The 19,252-nt window shown below is 41.4% G+C and overlaps 1 protein-coding gene across 1 annotated transcript; it reads left to right on the top strand.

Annotated features, from left to right (window-relative positions):
- Positions 1-203: 203 nt before the first annotated feature.
- Positions 204-18,053, top strand: LOC124147561 (protein SGT1 homolog). The gene is made up of 11 exons (XM_046518201.2): positions 204-295; positions 409-457; positions 1,995-2,085; positions 6,267-6,336; positions 7,123-7,193; positions 8,552-8,768; positions 13,943-14,039; positions 15,529-15,636; positions 16,133-16,223; positions 16,547-16,746; positions 17,251-18,053. The coding sequence occupies exons 1-11, from the start codon at positions 276-278 to the stop codon at positions 17,350-17,352; spliced, it is 1,116 nt and encodes a 371-aa protein (XP_046374157.2). The 5' UTR covers positions 204-275; the 3' UTR covers positions 17,353-18,053.
- Positions 18,054-19,252: the final 1,199 nt, after the last annotated feature.

Consider the following 19,252-nt stretch of genomic DNA (forward strand, 5'->3'; position numbering starts at 1 on the left):
TAATGTAAAATCACCTCTAATATGTTGAACAACTAAGTTAATTAAATCTGCTTAACTCCTACAATAGCTTAAACCTATATTGTTAAGTTCAACAATGTTGTTAATTAGACCTCAGCATTCCCCATTCATGTGTGATACTTCGGTAATGACTAATATATGGATTAGATTTTGATCTTGCATAATTGCGACTAAAATACGAGATCCTCAAAATGGCGCATGCATATTTGGAACACATCTGTAAAAGAGTTGAGTCGTGCAGAAAATTCTAGAAGAACATGGCGGCTGAACTGTTTAGGTAGGCCACGATAAGAAGGACACACCGGTGTTGTCATTTTTGTTGTCACTTATGAATTTGACAGTGCGGTGAATTATGCAGCAGTTATATATCTCATGTACTCTCTTTTGCAGCAAGGCAAACGAAGAGTTCGTCAGTGAGAATTATCAGAGAGCTATTGAGGTAAACAAACATGTTGTGACGCATGTAGGCTGCTAGATTCCTACAAAAGTTCTATATTTCATAACTGGACTGTTGAGAGAATGATGCAGCTGGTTGACCATGCATATTTGATAATATTTGCCCGAATTCGTGGAAGGTTATGAATCGATATCATTGAGAAATCCTACACGACAAAAGGTCTCGTTGTTGACAATGATCTGTCACTGAACAAGTTGATTTATTTGAGAAAGAATGTCAAAGTTTCCTTCCGAAAAAAGATTGCTTAAAAAACAACATGGCCTTCTATGAGAACTACATGGTTGCTGTATGTTTTATGACGTTCGGAGGGACGGTCGGGTAGCCTATATGGTTAAGGCGTTCGCTCGTCACGCCGAAGACCACAGTTCGAATCCCGACATCAGTACAATGTGTGAAGCCCATTTCTGGTGTCCCCTTCCATGATATATGGCTGGATTATTGCTAAAAGCGGCGTAAAACCGTACTCACTCATACTCATTATGAGGTTTGGACGCAGCACTAGAATTCAATGCCACACTCAGATTACAGCCAAATACAGGATGTTTTGTCATATTGACCACAACTATCTTCCATCATTACGATAATAAATGTGATATTATGCCTTGTATAACTACAATGTATAGCCTTACCTTGCTAGTGAATTAGGACACTGTACCTTGGCTGCATATTGACCTCGTCCAGAGTAACTGTGTGTATACTGCGCTATGGTAACTCAGTGGGCAACACAATAAACTTAGTCCGGACTTGTACAAGCAGCCACACACACGCAGACACGTGCATGCACATCACTATATGAGTGCAATAATCGTGAACGCGATGTTAAGCCCCACCTAACCTCACCTCACCTCACCTCATTCGAAGAGAGACATATTTATATTGACTCATACCAGGAATTATGAAAAAACACACAAACAGATAATCAACTTTAGAAAAGGGTATCACGTGGCTAATTCATGAGTAAACAAAAATACATCAAGACGATCATTTAGTTTAGTCAGTCTGTCATTTCTTCCAAAAACTGATTTTAAAACCCAATTTAGCATTAAAAGAGAAATTGACTCGAAGATTTTCCACATACAGAAAAAATGCAATTGTTTATAGTTTCACATACAAAATTTATCTGTACAGTCAACTTAATGCACAGGGTATTTCCAATAGAAAACATGAAAAATGGTGATCACTGGTTGGTGGCCAACGCCATGTTTACACTTTTCAAGATTATTGCATTCATCAGAAGATGTGTACAGTGTGTTGAAATCAAATGTTGTGTGTGGACCAATTCATCAACCTGACCCGGTTTGTCCCAATTATGTTTCTAGGTTTGTCAGCACCATACCCGTGCTCTTGGGTTTCACCGAAGTGGTAAACGTCTGAGACCTGCATCGCTTCAGGTTTTCCTCCCACATTAAGCTGACACGCTGTGATATAACTGGAATAATGTTAAAAGCGGCGTTGAACCCAACTCACTCACTCACTCACTCACTCACTCACTCACTCACTCACTCTGTATCACTTTCAGCTTTACTCGGAGGCCATCCAGGCAGAAGATGATAGAGATGACTTCTATGTGAACAGAGCCCAGGCCTACCTCAAGCTTGAGAAGTACACAGGTGAGATGGGTTGACCAACGATCAGGACTTCTTGAACTCAGATCCATGGTTTAACACTGCCGGAACTCTATTGTATATATTATTACATCAAGACGATCATTTAGTTTAGTCTGTCTGTCATTTCTTCAAAAAACTGATTTTAAAACCCAATTTAGCATTAAAAGAGAAATGGACTCGAAGATTTTCCACATACAGAAAAAATGCAATTGATTATAGTTTCTTACTCTTGCAAGGACTCTACCGATTCATCACGAACCACTCCTGTTCGGTGTGATTCAGAGGATGACGATTATACTGACTTGACTGAGCGTTCGTCAGATTTGTGTTGCTCTCTGTCCTCCAGTTACACAGCATGATTGTCATCATCATCAACAGGACGTTCGCGCTTGGGGTTGCTCTCGGTACAGTGATTATGGAGACCACCCACATAGTTTGGCGAACTACCCTTAAGCAATGCATCATCTTCTGCTCCCGTGCTGATTACTACCATCTCCTCATCGGGATCAACCCTTTGATCACCATCACCGTGATGAGCTTCAACACCCCTCTCCTTCTCGCAGATGTTCATCACCAACAGACGCTCATATGCATTGCCGTTCTCCTTGTTGTTCTTGGTCGTCATCTCCACCTCCAAAAAACACTTAGACTCCTGCGCATGTCGCTCCTCCGGTTCCGCAGTTTCTGTTGAACCTGAGGTTTATACTGTCTCCAGACGTTGTCTTGGATCATGACGTTTTCCCGGCTCGTGTGCTGGCAGCTGTGACAACGTCAATCCAGCTCTTATCCTCCCTGGCTGATCTTGATTTTCCGACCCAGACCCACAACCTGGGAGCAACCTCAGGATTGACTTTGTGCCATCAATTTCCGTCTCAGCATTGGGGCTGGCATCAACATTGATATCGGGGCCACATGTAGATCTATATTTATTTTTACCTTGAAGTGACTGGATTGCTACTTCTAGTTCGACCTCGATGTTGTGACGGCACTCAGCTCCCAAGACTGGGTACCCGACAGCATCCTCCGCCTGTCCCCAGTGTGTCCAGGTCCACACCTCAGTGGAGCAACCTGCAGCTTTGGACGTCTGCATGGTTCTCTCTAAGGATGTTCCCGATCATCAACGCCAGTCGTTGTCCAGTCAGCATCAAACCCACCACTTCATCCCAGGATACAGTTGTCCCCAAATTGATGGTGATAATTCCAACCCTGCCCCAGATCGATTTGTATGAATTTGTCATCTACCGCTAACAAGGATCGATGTAGATGGGATCGATCGCATGCTTCTGACATGGATCGACCTACTCATGTCAACATTTGACTGATGGATCTCGCATGGCTGCCACCTTTTTGTCACAGACCACTCCTACTCGTCATGGTGATCGCCGTCTTTCGGAAGAAGATTATTTTTTAGATTCCGTGGGTCAATAGTCAACCTGGTATCATTCCCTGTCTACATGCTATGCAGATCCTTGTCGTCGCCGGAATCAATACCGCTCCTATGGCTCCAATCTCAGTGCCAAGACTTTCTGTTTATCAACAAATGGGTTCCACCAAGCCGACATCCCTCCTATCACTGACGTTCAATTTCGGCTGATCGGCTCCTAGAACATTCAGATCCGTGTGAGGCACAATACCGGGATCCACAATGTCTTAGCTGACTCCCTATCTGGACCAGACCAATCTTCACCAACACTTGACAATTTTGGTGAATTGCCACCTCTACCCAATTCCAGACATTGATGGCCATGCAACCAAGTTCTACGCTCAGCTACCAAAGTTCATTTCTGCCATCCCAGATTCTCAGGCATGGGACGACGACACCCTTGCCATCTCATGGGAGTACCAAAACGTCTACACCTTTCCGCCGAGTAGCAAAGACCATCACTGAGACTCACCATACCTCCCATAATACCCCATACAACCATGAATGGAATGCGTTTCAAAGCCTACTGTCGAGCTTGTGATATCACCAAGCCGACTACTGCCTCTCTTCATCCCTGTTCTCGATTCTCAATGTTAACCAGGTCCAGTTTGAGAAGACACAGTATGGGAAGGTCTTTCTGGGACTTCGTGAAGTATCAGCTTCCGCGACACGCAGACCGTCTGTATACCATCCTGTCGTTGGCATCAATCCTCAACCCAGATGAGTGAGTATGGTTTTACGCCTCTTTTAGCAATATTCCAGCAATGGGCTTCACACATTGTACTCATGTCGGGAATCAAACCTGGGTCGACTGCCTGACGAACGAACGCTTTAACCACTAGGCTACCGGACCGCCCATCAACCCAGATGACCATGAAGACATCTCCTTGTGCCCAGTTAGAGCATCTACCCAAAGGCTGCACACTCACTTGAATGCACTTGTAAGAGATTCTTCATCCCACTTTCCACAGTGGCCACCATGGAAGTCTCCCATACCACTTGCTCAGCTCGACAATTCTCCGAGCCCACACCTTCACTGGATTGCCTCCAGTACATCCAATCCACATGAGACGTGAGCTGTCACCTCTACTACGGCCCAGCGCAGCAGTTGTACTCTGTCTGCCATTATGGGGGTGTTCATTTTGGAAGTCTCCTGCTATCTTCACTTCCCACTTTCTAGGTGACATCTTAGTCACCAATGTTCAGGGTCTACACCAAATCAGTCCCTTGGTCCTGTCGACAGCACACCAGCGCAGATAGTTGATGCATGTACCCGCTACCATACTATGTACGGTGTATATACAGAATAAATCCCGGAACATCAACTCCTGTGTTTATTGTATGTCATTAGTCAGGTTCTCAGACTGTGTACCAGGTATGAAGGTAGAGATTTGGGTCTTCAACATCTAAGTAGCCAAAGGCGTGGCCGTTTCGACAGCGTCCCGAATCCTTACTAGGTCACCGCTGCTTGAGGCATGTGCGTCCAGGTATTGGTTCAAAGATCCTCTTGTGGATATTGACGATCGTTCCTCTTCTTATCTTAGCATGCTTCAATCCCTTAGGCGGTTTGATAGCTTTGTCGATGTGTTAGAAGAGATGCCGAGCAGAGATGAGACCTGTGTTGTAGAATCGATTGGGTGGGGATTGCTGTATTGATTGTTCTTTCCAGCTACACCGTCGTTTATGTTACGTCATACCTGAAAGTATGTAGCATGCTCATTCTTGTCTTTACAATACTAGGCAGTGTTATAGATTATTTTATTTATCTCACTGTTTAGCACCAGCTAAACCGTGGAATTAAAGCGGAGTGTGAGATAGGATAAGTTTAAAAATTAGTTAATGTTAAGTTAAATTGTATATTTATATACAGTGATATACTTATATACTTATCCTTTCTCACACGCTATATGCCCACCCAACAATCCCCACATCACAGCTCCTCTGGCCTGTTAGCTCTAAGAAAGAAAATGATTCGGCAGCGATAGTCATGTGATCACATCATGTGGGTCGTTATGCACGGGATTACAGTGTGTGAACCGTTTGCCTGGGTGGTGACAATGGTGATGCTAGGTTGTGTTCAGGTGATTTTTTTTTTTAAAAGCTGAAAACCTTGTTCAAGCACGTTTCCACATATGATCAAAAGAAGAAGGAAGAAATGCACAGTGTGAGATTTGCTAGGTATATAAAGACACAAGTTAATGTAAAAGTTACAGTATTTTAATTGAAGAACAGAGAAGGGGATCCGGTAACTGCAGCTGGGTTTGGATGCCATGGTGCTCAGAGACAACAATATATATAAAATGTCCACAGAATACATGCAGCCTTTATTATTTCAATTTGGCTGTTTATTTTCAAGTAACAGAAATATAAAATACAGTAATGCTCTAAGAACTTTGCACAAAATTTTGAAGTCTCGACGCTGATTGGCTGATGGAAGTTCACCTGCTGGGAGGATTTGTCGCATTGTCACTGCAGCGAGGTATCCTATCAGAATAAAAGAACTGATTGTTATGACAATGATGGAGGACAACTTTTGTGTAGTCGTGTTTGATAGACTCCTTTGGGGTCTGGGGCCCGTTTCACAAAGCGATCGTAGCGCTACGACTACCGTAACTCCTATACTTTAACATAGACTTACGACCGTCTTAGCGCTAAGATCTCTTTGTGAAACGGGCCCCTGGTTTCCAAACAGGTATTAGAAATTAATTTTTATGGCAAATGGCAAATATGTTTTTCATCCTTTTTCAACTTTGATTTTCAGAGGCTTATAATGATTGCAGCAAGGCCTGTACGATTAAGCCAAAGAATGTAAAAGCACATTTGAGGAAAGGGTAAGTACTCTTTTATTTAGCTGAAACATGATTAAAATAGCTTTCTCATTTTAAAAATTGTTCTATATCGTGTCATATCAAAGGCACATTTAAAAAAAAAATTGTTATATGCAGTCCCGAGATTGCAGTGGCCAAGTCGTCTCAGGCGCCGCGATTCGCAGTGCAGAGCTGTGCAGAGTTGCGTCCCTTGGGCACGTCAGAAACATATGATTGTGGGTTTGAATCACGGATCGCCCCGGTTATGTTTCTAGGTTTGTCAGCACCATACCCGTGCTCATCTGAGACCTGCATCACTTTGGGCTTTCTTCCCACATTAAGCTGACACGCCGTGATATAACTGGAATAATTTTAAAAGCGGTGTTAAACCTAACTCACTCACTATTTATGTTGGGTGGTCAAATTTGGTGTCTTGGTGTCAGAATGGCAACATTTAGCCGAAGGAGACAGAAATGAATGAGGCAGTTGTCGGGAATGTTGGGAATAGGTGTTGCTGGGCAGCCTTCTGAAATCCAGTTCACTCTGTTTTATACTAGAATATTTGGTCAAACTGGCAAAACCTTATTACCCCATGTTTGTCATGTCACCATGTGCACACAGAGTGGGTTGGTGCCTTTTATCAGCCATTAGTTGTGACCCAGAAAGTCAATGTACGATCCACTACATTTTGATTTAGCAAAATTCTGAAACTAAATTTTGTACCGTAAATGCAAATCCTTTACTTATTTTAGGCTTTGATTATCAAAATGTGTGTACTTGTATATATATATATGAATGTTTTCTTTTCAGAATTGCACTCTTCCATCTTAAAGATTACAAAAATGCTATTGATGCTTTCCGAGAAGGACAGTCCCTAGATTGTAAGTGCTTGTGCAACAAAGACAGTGTTCAAAATAAGGCATGAAAGTCAAAGTGTCCTTGTCATATTTCTAATGTTGTGGGATGAAAATTTGGGGGATCTAAGGATTCCAATGTACGACCAACCAGAACATAAGGGAACGGCTCAAATTATAATGAAGGTGTAATCACAATCAATGTTTTAAGAATTTAGTTTGGGCGTGTAGATCAATATCTGATGTGCCTACCATGTTTGGTGATTCATGCATGACACCAAGATGGCATACTGTTGATTAACTTGGATATGGTTGCCCTTGTTATTGCCCGCCATTCCGCCTGAATAGCTACCCCAGGCTGGGCCACGGTGGCGGATGCTCAGTCTCTGGCGTAAACTCTGTTGGGGACATGTCGGGGGTCAGTTCACTGTCCGTATGCTCTCTGTATTGCGATACATATTGCAATACATATTGGGGCCCAAATTATATACATTTGTACTATTCAAATTGAGAATGGTAGTATGGATAAATGAGACTACCGGTACCTATTATTTCATCATATTGAATGTAAATGTAAACAGCGTAAAGAGTGTGCTGTTAACATGGTTTAGCTAGGAACCCAGTCCATCCAAATGCCTCAAGATAGTACAGGGTTAGAACTAAACTCAAAAGCTTTACTAGCCCGGGTGAAACCTGTGTAATGTTAAAACAATGGAGAAATTTGGAAATTTGTACTAGCCCGCAGGAATTTGTTCCAGCCCAGGGCTAGTGGGCTAGAGTTAAGTTCTAACCCTGTAGTAGATATAATTTATATAATTATATATATATATATTAATTCTTCTGTGACTGTATTTGGAAATATCAATAACCAAGGGTTGTATTGCGATGCGTGTATTGCTGACAGCCGTATCACAATATGCCAGTATACCAGTTTCATTGTACACCCCTGAGACCTGCGTTATTACAGATATCTTCTAAGATATGATTATTATTTATTCTTATTAAAACCAAGTGCTAGATCGTGTCATATGTATCGTTTCAGTCCTATGTGCATTGCATTTTCAGTCAAGAAACTATGTTGGAATAGGCTACTTGACACATACACTTGCAAGCACATGCTTGCCGTAAAAGGCGACTATGCTTGTCGTAAAAGGCGACTAACGGGATCGGGTGGTCAGGCTTGCTGACTTGGTTGATGCATGTCATCTATCCCAATTGCGTGGATCGATGCTCCTGATATCAATCACTGGATTGTCTGGTCCAGACTCGATTATTTACAGACCGCCCTTATATAGCTGGAATATTGCTGAGTGTGGCGTAAAACAACAAACAAACCAACCAACCAACTTGCAGGCAATAAAGCATATTATATTTGGTTTCTACAGCAGCAGATTCAAGCTATGCAAAGTGGCTTGAGAAATGTGAAGCAGAGTTGCCTCCCTTATCCTCGTCCTCGACAGAACAGGCATCCTCAGCTCCAACAGAGCCTACGGAGGAGCCTTCAACTCAGCCGACAGCGCAGACTCCCTCAGATTCAACAACGGAGCCTCCGACAATGCCACCAGCAGAGCCAGTCAAGATGCCATCAGGACCAAAAACAAAGTATGTCAGCGTTTGTACCAAGAACGATCAATCCTTCATTATCAATATGTCACAGGTTTGTATGCATTACATTCCTCCATCACCTGTGGCGAAATTCAACAGATATGTAGTTTATTAGTGACGTGTATCTGCTGTGAGCCACGTAATGTAATGAGGCTGTGTATAACTGTCGGAAATCATGTGCCCTACTGGGCTTAAAAAAATAAAAGAATTGGTTCTCAGGCAATGACTTTTGAAAATATAGTGCAGGTGGGCGATGGTTTTTTTTGGCTTGTTCAAACTAGTATGTAACCAAACAGTTATGTACCATCAACCTGGTAAAGGGCCTCACAACATAAACAAGCATACAAACTCCTACCACCACCATGACCAAAATACTAGATGTGCAGTAAAGCAGTGCGCATGTAAAGGGAAGTAACTGTGTGCTATATTGGATCACAATCTTTTAAGATATTAGGATTTTAAAAATTTTGTTTAAAAAGTAGAAATAAGAATGAAATGTGTGGCTGACTTTATGGTGATGCTGCTGGTGCCTGAGAACCAAGACTAATATTTGTTTAAGCCCAACGTGCGTGAACTTTGTGTGATCCCTACCGTAGCCTGACATTGAAGCAGTGACTCGTGTAGATTGATACAATGCTGTGGCACATGTTGAACATATCGTACAAGAAACACTGTTTGTGTGATTTGTTCTGAGTGATCATTACTCTGTGTGCTCGCTATCATCCTTCTTGCTGGAACCAGGCCATGGCTTGATTCATTGGTTAAAATAAGGACTATTTATTTTACACAACCCCATGAAGTATTGGCCATGTCATTTCTTATGCCAAAGGAAAATCTGTATGTAATATTAAATTTCTGACTTTTGAGATCAATGTTATTAACAGACTTATAAATTGTTGAATCAAAATGTATCCAAGTTTTCAAATCAGGCAAGTTTTCATTCCAAGTTGTTGGAAGCCTGGAGACCTGATTCGTTAAGCGCCTCACTCTAATAAGCGCCCACGGCGATATTTGCCAATATATTGGCTAGTGAATAATCCCAATGAGCACCCCTTCTGATTGATCAATGTATACAAGACTTATTTATTTGTGTATAATACGCTCTTGTTCTATGCACCCTTAATTCCAGGCATTTAAATTCTGGAAAAATATATCTGTCGTGTATAATAAGCACAGACTATTCTTTTGTATCATTTCAGGCTGTCGGCATAAACCATAAAATTTACAATCTTTCAACTCTTTCACCAAAATTATATTCTAATAAGAGCCCCCTATTTCTAATTTTGAGAGTGCCCTGGGTGCTTATTATGTCAAATACGGTATACAAATTAGCAGAAGGACAACATGAAGAAGGTGGTTTTTGAATGACTTGAATCAAACTTACTGGGACTGCCAATTTGCCCAAACAAATTTCAGACATGACTGTCTGGTGGTGGGGATGTTGATGTGTGTGTATTGTTGGTGTAGTGATGTTGATGTGTGTATTGTTGGTGTAGTGATGTTGATGTGTGTGTATTGTTGGTGTAGTGATGTTGATGTGTGTATTGTTGGTGTAGTGATGTTGATGTGTGTGTGTATTGTTGGTGTAGTGATGTTGATGTGTGTGTCTATTGTTGGTGTAGTGATGTTGATGTGTGTGTGTATTGTTGGTGTAGTGATGTTGATGTGTGTGTATTGTTGGTGTAGTGATGTTGATGTGTGTGTATTGTTGGTGTAGTGATGTTGATGTGTGTGTATTGTTGGTGTAGTGATGTTGATGTGTGTGTATTGTTGGTGTAGTGATGTTGATGTGTGTGTATTGTTGGTGTAGTGATGTTGATGTGTATATTGTTGGTGTAGTGATGTTGATGTGTGTGTGTATTGTTGGTGTAGTGATGTTGATGTGTGTATTGTTCGTGTAGTGATGTTGATGTGTGTGTGTGTATTGTTGGTGCAGTGATGTTGATGTGTGTGTATTGTTGGTGCAGTGATGTTGATGTGTGTGTATTGTTGGTGTAGTGATGTTGATGTGTGTGTATTGTTGGTGTAGTGATGTTGATGTGTGTGTGTATTGTTGGTGTAGTGATGTTGATGTGTGTGTATATTGTTGGTGTAGTGATGTTGATGTGTGTGTATTGTTGGTGTAGTGATGTTGATGTGTGTGTATTGTTGGTGTAGTGATGTTGATGTGTGTATTGTTGGTGTAGTGATGTTGATGTGTGTGTATTGTTGGTGCAGTGATGTTGATGTGTGTGTATTGTTGGTGCAGTGATGTTGATGTGTGTGTATTGTTGGTGTAGTGATGTTGATGTGTGTGTATTGTTGGTGTAGTGATGTTGATGTGTGTGTGTATTGTTGGTGTAGTGATGTTGATGTGTGTGTATTGTTGGTGTAGTGATGTTGATGTGTGTGTATTGTTGGTGTAGTGATGTTGATGTGTGTGTGTATTGTTGGTGTAGTGATGTTGATGTGTGTGTATTGTTGGTGTAGTGATGTTGATGTGTGTATATTGTTGGTGTAGTGATGTTGATGTGTGTGTGTATTGTTGGTGCAGTGATGTTGATGTGTGTGTATTGTTGGTGTAGTGATGTTGATGTGTGTGTATTGTTGGTGTAGTGATGTTGATGTGTGTGTGTATTGTTGGTGTAGTGATGTTGATGTGTGTGTATTGTTGGTGTAGTGATGTTGATGTGTGTATATTGTTGGTGCAGTGATGTTGATGTGTGTGTATTGTTGGTGTAGTGATGTTGATGTGTGTGTGTATTGTTGGTGTAGTGATGTTGATGTGTGTGTATATTGTTGGTGTAGTGATGTTGATGTGTGTGTATTGTTGGTGTAGTGATGTTGATGTGTGTGTATATTGTTGGTGTAGTGATGTTGATGTGTGTGTGTATTGTTGGTGTAGTGATGTTGATGTGTGTGTCTATTGTTGGTGTAGTGATGTTGATGTGTTTCTATTGTTGGTGTAGTGATGTTGATGTGTGTGTGTATTGTTGGTGTAGTGATGTTGATGTGTGTGTGTATTGTTGGTGTAGTGATGTTGATGTGTGTATTGTTGGTGTAGTGATGTTGATGTTGATGTGTGTGTATTGTTGGTGTAGTGATGTTGATGTGTGTATATTGTTGGTGTAGTGATGTTGATGTGTGTATATTGTTGGTGTAGTGATGTTGATGTGTGTGTATATTGTTGGTGTAGTGATGTTGATGTGTGTGTATTGTTGGTGTAGTGATGTTGATGTGTGTATTGTTGGTGTAGTGATGTTGATGTGTGTGTGTGTATTGTTGGTGTAGTGATGTTGATGTGTGTATTGTTGGTGTAGTGATGTTGATGTGTGTGTGTATTGTTGGTGTAGTGATGTTGATGTGTGTGTATTGTTGGTGTAGTGATGTTGATGTGTGTGTATTGTTGGTGTAGTGATGTTGATGTGTGTGTATTATTGGTGCAGTGATGTTGATGTGTGTATTGTTGGTGTAGTGATGTTGATGTGTGTGTGTATTGTTGGTGTAGTGATGTTGATGTGTGTTTCTATTGTTGGTGTAGTGATGTTGATGTGTGTGTATATTGTTGGTGTAGTGATGTTGATGTGTGTGTGTATTGTTGGTGTAGTGATGTTGATGTGTGTGTATTGTTGGTGTAGTGATGTTGATGTGTGTGTATTGTTGGTGTAGTGATGTTGATGTGTGTGTGTATTGTTGGTGCAGTGATGTTGATGTGTGTCTATTGTTGGTGTAGTGATGTTGATGTGTGTGTATTGTTGGTGTAGTGATGTTGATGTGTGTCTATTGTTGGTGTAGTGATGTTGATGTGTGTCTATTGTTGGTGTAGTGATGTTGATGTGTGTGTGTATATTGTTGGTGTAGTGATGTTGATGTGTGTGTGTATTGTTGGTGTAGTGATGTTGATGTGTGTGTATTGTTGGTGTAGTGATGTTGATGTGTGTTTCTATTGTTGGTGTAGTGATGTTGATGTGTGTGTGTATTGTTGGTGTAGTGATGTTGATGTGTGTATTGTTGGTGCAGTGATGTTGATGTGTGTATTGTTGGTGTAGTGATGTTGATGTGTGTGTATTGTTGGTGTAGTGATGTTGATGTGTGTATATTGTTGGTGTAGTGATGTTGATGTGTGTGTATTGTTGGTGTAGTGATGTTGATGTGTGTGTATTGTTGGTGTAGTGATGTTGATGTGTGTGTATTGTTGGTGCAGTGATGTTGATGTGTGTATTGTTGGTGTAGTGATGTTGATGTGTGTGTATTGTTGGTGTAGTGATGTTGATGTGTGTATATTGTTGGTGTAGTGATGTTGATGTGTGTGTATTGTTGGTGTAGTGATGTTGATGTGTGTGTATTGTTGGTGTAGTGATGTTGATGTGTGTATATTGTTGGTGTAGTGATGTTGATGTTTGTGTATTGTTGGTGTAGTGATGTTGATGTGTGTGTATTGTTGGTGCAGTGATGTTGATGTGTGTGTATTGTTGGTGTAGTGATGTTGATGTGTGTGTATTGTTGGTGTAGTGATGTTGATGTGTGTGTATTGTTGGTGTAGTGATGTTGATGTGTGTGTATTGTTGGTGTAGTGATGTTGATGTGTGTGTATTGTTGGTGTAGTGATGTTGATGTGTGTCTATTGTTGGTGTAGTGATGTTGATGTGTGTATTGTTGGTGTAGTGATGTTGATGTGTGTGTATTGTTGGTGTAGTGATGTTGATGTGTGTGTATTGTTGGTGTAGTGATGTTGATGTGTGTGTATTGTTGGTGTAGTGATGTTGATGTGTGTGTATTGTTGGTGTAGTGATGTTGATGTGTGTGTGTATTGTTGGTGTAGTGATGTTGATGTGTGTGTGTGTATTGTTGGTGTAGTGATGTTGATGTGTGTGTATTGTTGGTGTAGTGATGTTGATGTGTGTGTATTGTTGGTGTAGTGATGTTGATGTGTGTGTATTGTTGGTGTAGTGATGTTGATGTGTGTGTATATTGTTGGTGTAGTGATGTTGATGTGTGTGTATTGTTGGTGTAGTGATGTTGATGTATGTATTGTTGGTGTAGTGATGTTGATGTGTGTCTATTGTTGGTGTAGTGATGTTGATGTGTGTGTCTATTGTTGGTGTAGTGATGTTGATGTGTGTGTATTGTTGGTGTAGTGATGTTGATGTATGTATTGTTGGTGTAGTGATGTTGATGTTTTTGTGTTTCAGACATGATTGGTACCAGACTGCCACCCATGTCATAGTGACCATCCTGATTAAGAATGTGGCCAAAGAAGACTTCACTGCAGACATCCAAGAGCACACAGTAAGTTAGAGTTGTCACTGATGGGTGTGTGCGGAAAAGCTCACAAAACAGCTGCAGAGTGAGTGAAGGAATTAGGAGGTCAACATTGAGTGTTTGGAATTTCATCTGGTATCAACAGTGGTCACTGTAGCTCCAAGGCATCAAGTGCTCATTCAATCGGTGACAGATCCGGCTTAAAATAGGTCTTCAGCAACTCATGCTTGTCCTAAGAAGCGTCTATGCTGGTCGTTAGAGGCGACGAACAGGGTCGAACTAGGTTGATGCATATCATCTGATCCCAATTGAGTAGATTGATGCTCATGTTGTCAATCAGTGGATTGTCTGGTCCAGACTCCATTTTTTTACAGACCGCCTTCATATAGCTGGAACGTTGCTGAGTGGGGCGTTAAACAACAAACAACAAACAACAAATGGTGACAAACCTTTTGATTTGACTTCCCAAAGCTTGAATTTGGCTTCCTGATCAATTGATGTTAGTGTTTATTGTTATCCATGCTTTCACGGCCAAAACAATGAGTTCAGCCCCTAACTGTTCAGTGAAATCGTTTAGTTTTGATGACGTGTTTACAATCCGGAAAGTCTTCGTCAGTCTGGTAAATGCAAGCGGTTATATTTAGCAGTGTGTGAATATTGAACTAGGTCAAGAGCACGGTATGCACTGAAACAAAACAACCATGCAGATGTTTTCAAAATGCTTTTGACCTGGTTCGAGGTACAAGCACTGATTAATATGACTGCTCGCAGTCATTGATGTTGATCACTAGCAAAAAGGATATTTCTTGAAAAGCACACATTCCAATATTTGTCATTAGTGTCCGGTAATGTTCCTTTTCGCCAGAGTATTATGTCATCAGTGATGAGTATCACCTTGGGGTTACAATGACATACAATCTCCTAGGTGACCTGTCAGTCATTGTGACCTTATTCTTACTATAGTCGGCATAACCTCCCCATGATCTGTGATGTCACTATGCTATATGAAACAAGGGGAGGTAACTGTGTCTGTCATACTAAGCATGTGTCTGCCAATTGATGCTGGGAAGAATCTCATCATGATGTATGTCCAGTTTGAAAAGCATGTGTATTTTATATGTATTTGAATGATAATACCAGTTAAATTGTTGATTTATATATGCCAGTCAATGATAATGAAGAATCTGGATCCTGTTCTTATCCTGCCCTCATCATCTACTTACAGTGTATATTAATATGTTGAGGTTGTGAAGGTTTGTACTTAGTGGAAGTAAATGGGAAGTGAGGCAATTTTTTGAGACCAGATGATTGAAGTCTCAAACCCCAGATTGTCAGCATCACATCCATACATTGGGGTTCCCTTCCACTTTTAGCTACAACTCTTCAAAGTGGCCTCACCCTCACCCTCACCCGGAGACCTGGTGTCTCCCCCACTGATGGTATAAATGTTTGCACCAATACCTGGTGTCTCCCCACTTTCAGTACATGTTACACATGATGCACGTGTGTGTTGCAGGTCAGTGTTTCCATCAGACAGGGCAGTGGGACGGACTACAGTCTGGAGCTGGACCTGGCCCACCCGATCGTGCCGGCACAGTCCAACTACAAGGTCATGTCGACCAAGGTAACTAGCACGTTAACTAGTCGTCTTGATTATCCAGCATATCATATCTTCTTTGTGTTATGATACCCAACCCATAGCTTTGCTTTGGAAGTGATGTCATCATCTCCACCTCTCGTATCACTTAACTTTCCACAGAACTTTTTGTGCTCATGAGCTTGAAATTAACAACAAATCAAAATGCCTTTTCTTAACACAAGTATGACATATTTCTACATTTAGAATAAAGTAACAGGCTTTGGTTTTCTGATTACATATAATCGTGTCAATCCAATACAGACAATCCAGTGATTGATTATCATGAGCATCGATCCATGCAGTTGGATATGATGGCATGCATCAACCAAGTCAGTGAGTCTGACCACCCGATCCCATTACTTGCCTCATATGACACATATAGTCACATATACGGTAAGTATGGGTTGCTAAAGACCTATCCTTCCCCAGATCTTCAAGGGTCTCCTGAGAATTTAGTGACAGAAGGCCAGTCTTGTTGCAGGTAGAGATCAAGCTGAAGAAGGAGGAGGGCATCCAGTGGACGAAGCTTGAAGGTGAAGGTCAGCCAAAGGAACCAACAGCATACATGGCAGGTTAGTGGTATTCATAGTACTCAGAGTGCTTTGGTGACACACACACTTTCAAGGAGGCATGGGTTTCCGAGTTGGCTTAGGCCCCACATTTCACCCTGCAGAGTTGTGGCCCTTAGTACCAGAAACTGTGGTTGTTTGTTCAGCTAGATTGTTTCTAAGTTTGTCAGCACCATACACGTATTCAGTGTTTTATCAAAGTGGTAGACAATCATGGCTGATGCTGTCATATGACTAAAATACTGTTTATGGTGGCATTAAACAAACTCTTCACTCACTCTATCAACCCAGTTGTACATCGTATAACTGTCTCCTCTATCCACCAGCTCCTGTGGCGACGGCGCCGACGACATCTCAGTATCCGTCTTCAAGCACCGTGTCGCGTGACTGGGACAAGCTGGCCCTGGAAGTGGCCGAGGAAGAGAAGACGGAGAAGAAGGAGGGCGATGCCGCTCTCAACTCCCTCTTCCAGCAGATCTACTCGGATGGTACAGACGACGTTAAGCGAGCCATGCTGAAATCTTTTGTGAGTCAACAGTTACAGTAAACTACGGTTATAACGAACTCAAAGGGACCACTAATTTTAGTTCGCAATAACCGTAGCATATATGCATCATATATACAATAAATGGCTGGGGCTAAAAAACGGGTAATCATATCGGTCAGTTCGTTATAAGCGTGTTTGTTATAAACATAGTTTACTGTATTGTTATTTCAGACATTATGTGCAACAGTTTGCTGCACATCTAAATTTATACAATGTGGTCTGAACATTAGGTTGCATTGATAATGCTTGTTTGATTTGAGCATGGTGCTGAGTTCACTGTTCTGTTCTGTTCTGTGTGTTTGTCTTTTGTACGAGTCTGGCAGCAAGGTGCTGAGTACATTGTTCTGTACTGTGTGTTTGTTTTTAGTACGAGTCTGGCAGCAAGGTGCTGAGTACATTGTTCTGTACTGTGTGTTTGGTTTTAGTACGAGTCTGGCGGCACGGTGCTGAGTTCATTGTTCTGTACTGTGTGTTTGGTTTTAGTACGAGTCTGGCGGCACGGTGCTGAGTACAAACTGGACAGAAGTTGGCAAAGATAAAGTCGACGTCAAGCCACCAGATGGACTGGAATGGAAGAAATACTGAAATCACCTCTCACATCACTATTACCAATCTTGAAGACCTCCCTTGTCAAGTGGACAGTTGGAACTATGTTTATTTTTACATACATATTTTGAAAACGCATTCAGCCTTTTTAGTGAGCTTTGGGATTCCTGTGATTTGCTGTCATTTCCTGTTGAATTGAGGATGAATATGCCAGCCACTTGATATCATTTCCAGCATTGAGTTGAGGATAAGCCAAGTGATTTGGTTCAATTAAAGGCAGTGACAACCAATGTTAGCTGTTCCTTAATGGACAAGGATGAAATAATGAAAGTTTCTACGTATAACAGTAAGATTCCTGATTCTTGATATCCTCTGTTATCCAGGGTATTATTTTATTATGAATACCCTTGATCCAGTCACTACCATGTAAGTTCCATATCGTCGGTTGGAAACTGATGTCACTATCTCTATCACCCTAGTAACTACTACTAAATTCCTCTCGCTTGCTCATGTCATTCAAATTGGACTTAAAACAAAGGTGTGTCCGCGAATGGGTCCAGGGTATTTATGATAGAATGGTGATATACTACCCTGGACTATGGAGGATGGACTGTGAGTGTGAGGTACTCTGTTCATATGGGAATGCTTATACAGAGTATGTGTGAAATATTGCTCCAGCACAAAATAAAGACTTCACTGAAGTCATCCTGCTGTTCCAATAAATTCTGTGTTATTATAAAGATGAGTTATTATCTGTTCTCATGCAGTGACAGACTTGTGTCTCCCATGACTCTACGGTGGCCCAGTGATCTAAGGCACTGCAACTGGCTGCAGAGTGAGTGAGTGAGTTTGGTGTTTAACGTCACAATTATGACGGCGGTCTGTAAATAATCAAGCCTGGACCAGCCAATCCAGTGATTGACATCATGAGCATCGATCCAGAGTTTGGTCTCATACATGCAGCTGGTACGGTTGAATCATAAAGCTGCCATGGCATAGTCTGACTTACACACTGGCCAACTGACTCCACTGATGTTTGGATGACTGATAGATAAGGAACCTCTGTAAATATACAGACTTACAGCCCTTGGATGTGCCAGGGTCTGTTGATATTGGGGTCAAATCCCGATAAGCCATGATAATAATTGGATTGATCAGCACCAGATTTGGTTAAAAATCCAGTTGTGAACACAAACATTATCAACAGGCAGTATGGGGATGACATTTAACAGGAAAAGGCTTTTGATTAACTATCCCCTGATTAACAGAATAGAGGAAAACCTATGCAAGACATCAAACTGCAAGACAGAAGTAGAATAAATCAAAACTAAGAAGCCTTATTTTGTTTCATTTCAAAAAGTGACTAAACTAACAAGTCCTCAGCATGCAATACATGTATATCAAACTGTACGACTGCAAGATCGGACAAACTAACAGGCTTGATGAGCGCCATGCACATGACAACATGTACTGATAACTTTGAAGAAGTCTGGCATGTGTGTGTCTGACGTCTACACAACTGTTGCATAAGCATTTTGATCAACATTACAGAGTTGCGTCCCTTGGGCACACCAGAAACCTGTGATTGTGGGTTCGAATCCTGGTTCGCCCCAATTATGTTTCTTTGTTTGTCAGCACCATACCCCTGCTGGTGGGTTTCACCGTACTGGTAAGCGTCTGAGACTTGCATCACTTCGAGCTTTCCTCATGCCACGATATAACTGGAATACTGTTAAAAGCAGTGTTAAACCCAACTCACTCACTCACTCTTTCAGAAGTGACTTCACCATCCATCACTCTTTATCACAAACTGGTGCAGGATTTCTCTAACTCAGTGTAACCTGATGATAACTGTACAAATGTACAAAATGAAACTGAACCACCTGTAGACCCCTGAAGATTCGGGATAGAATAGGTCTTCAGCAACCCATGCTTGCCT

Source organism: Haliotis rufescens, unplaced genomic scaffold (assembly GCF_023055435.1).
Source record: "Haliotis rufescens isolate VD_foot unplaced genomic scaffold, xgHalRufe1.0.p SCAF_7, whole genome shotgun sequence".
Taxonomy (NCBI): Eukaryota; Metazoa; Mollusca; class Gastropoda; order Lepetellida; family Haliotidae; genus Haliotis; species Haliotis rufescens.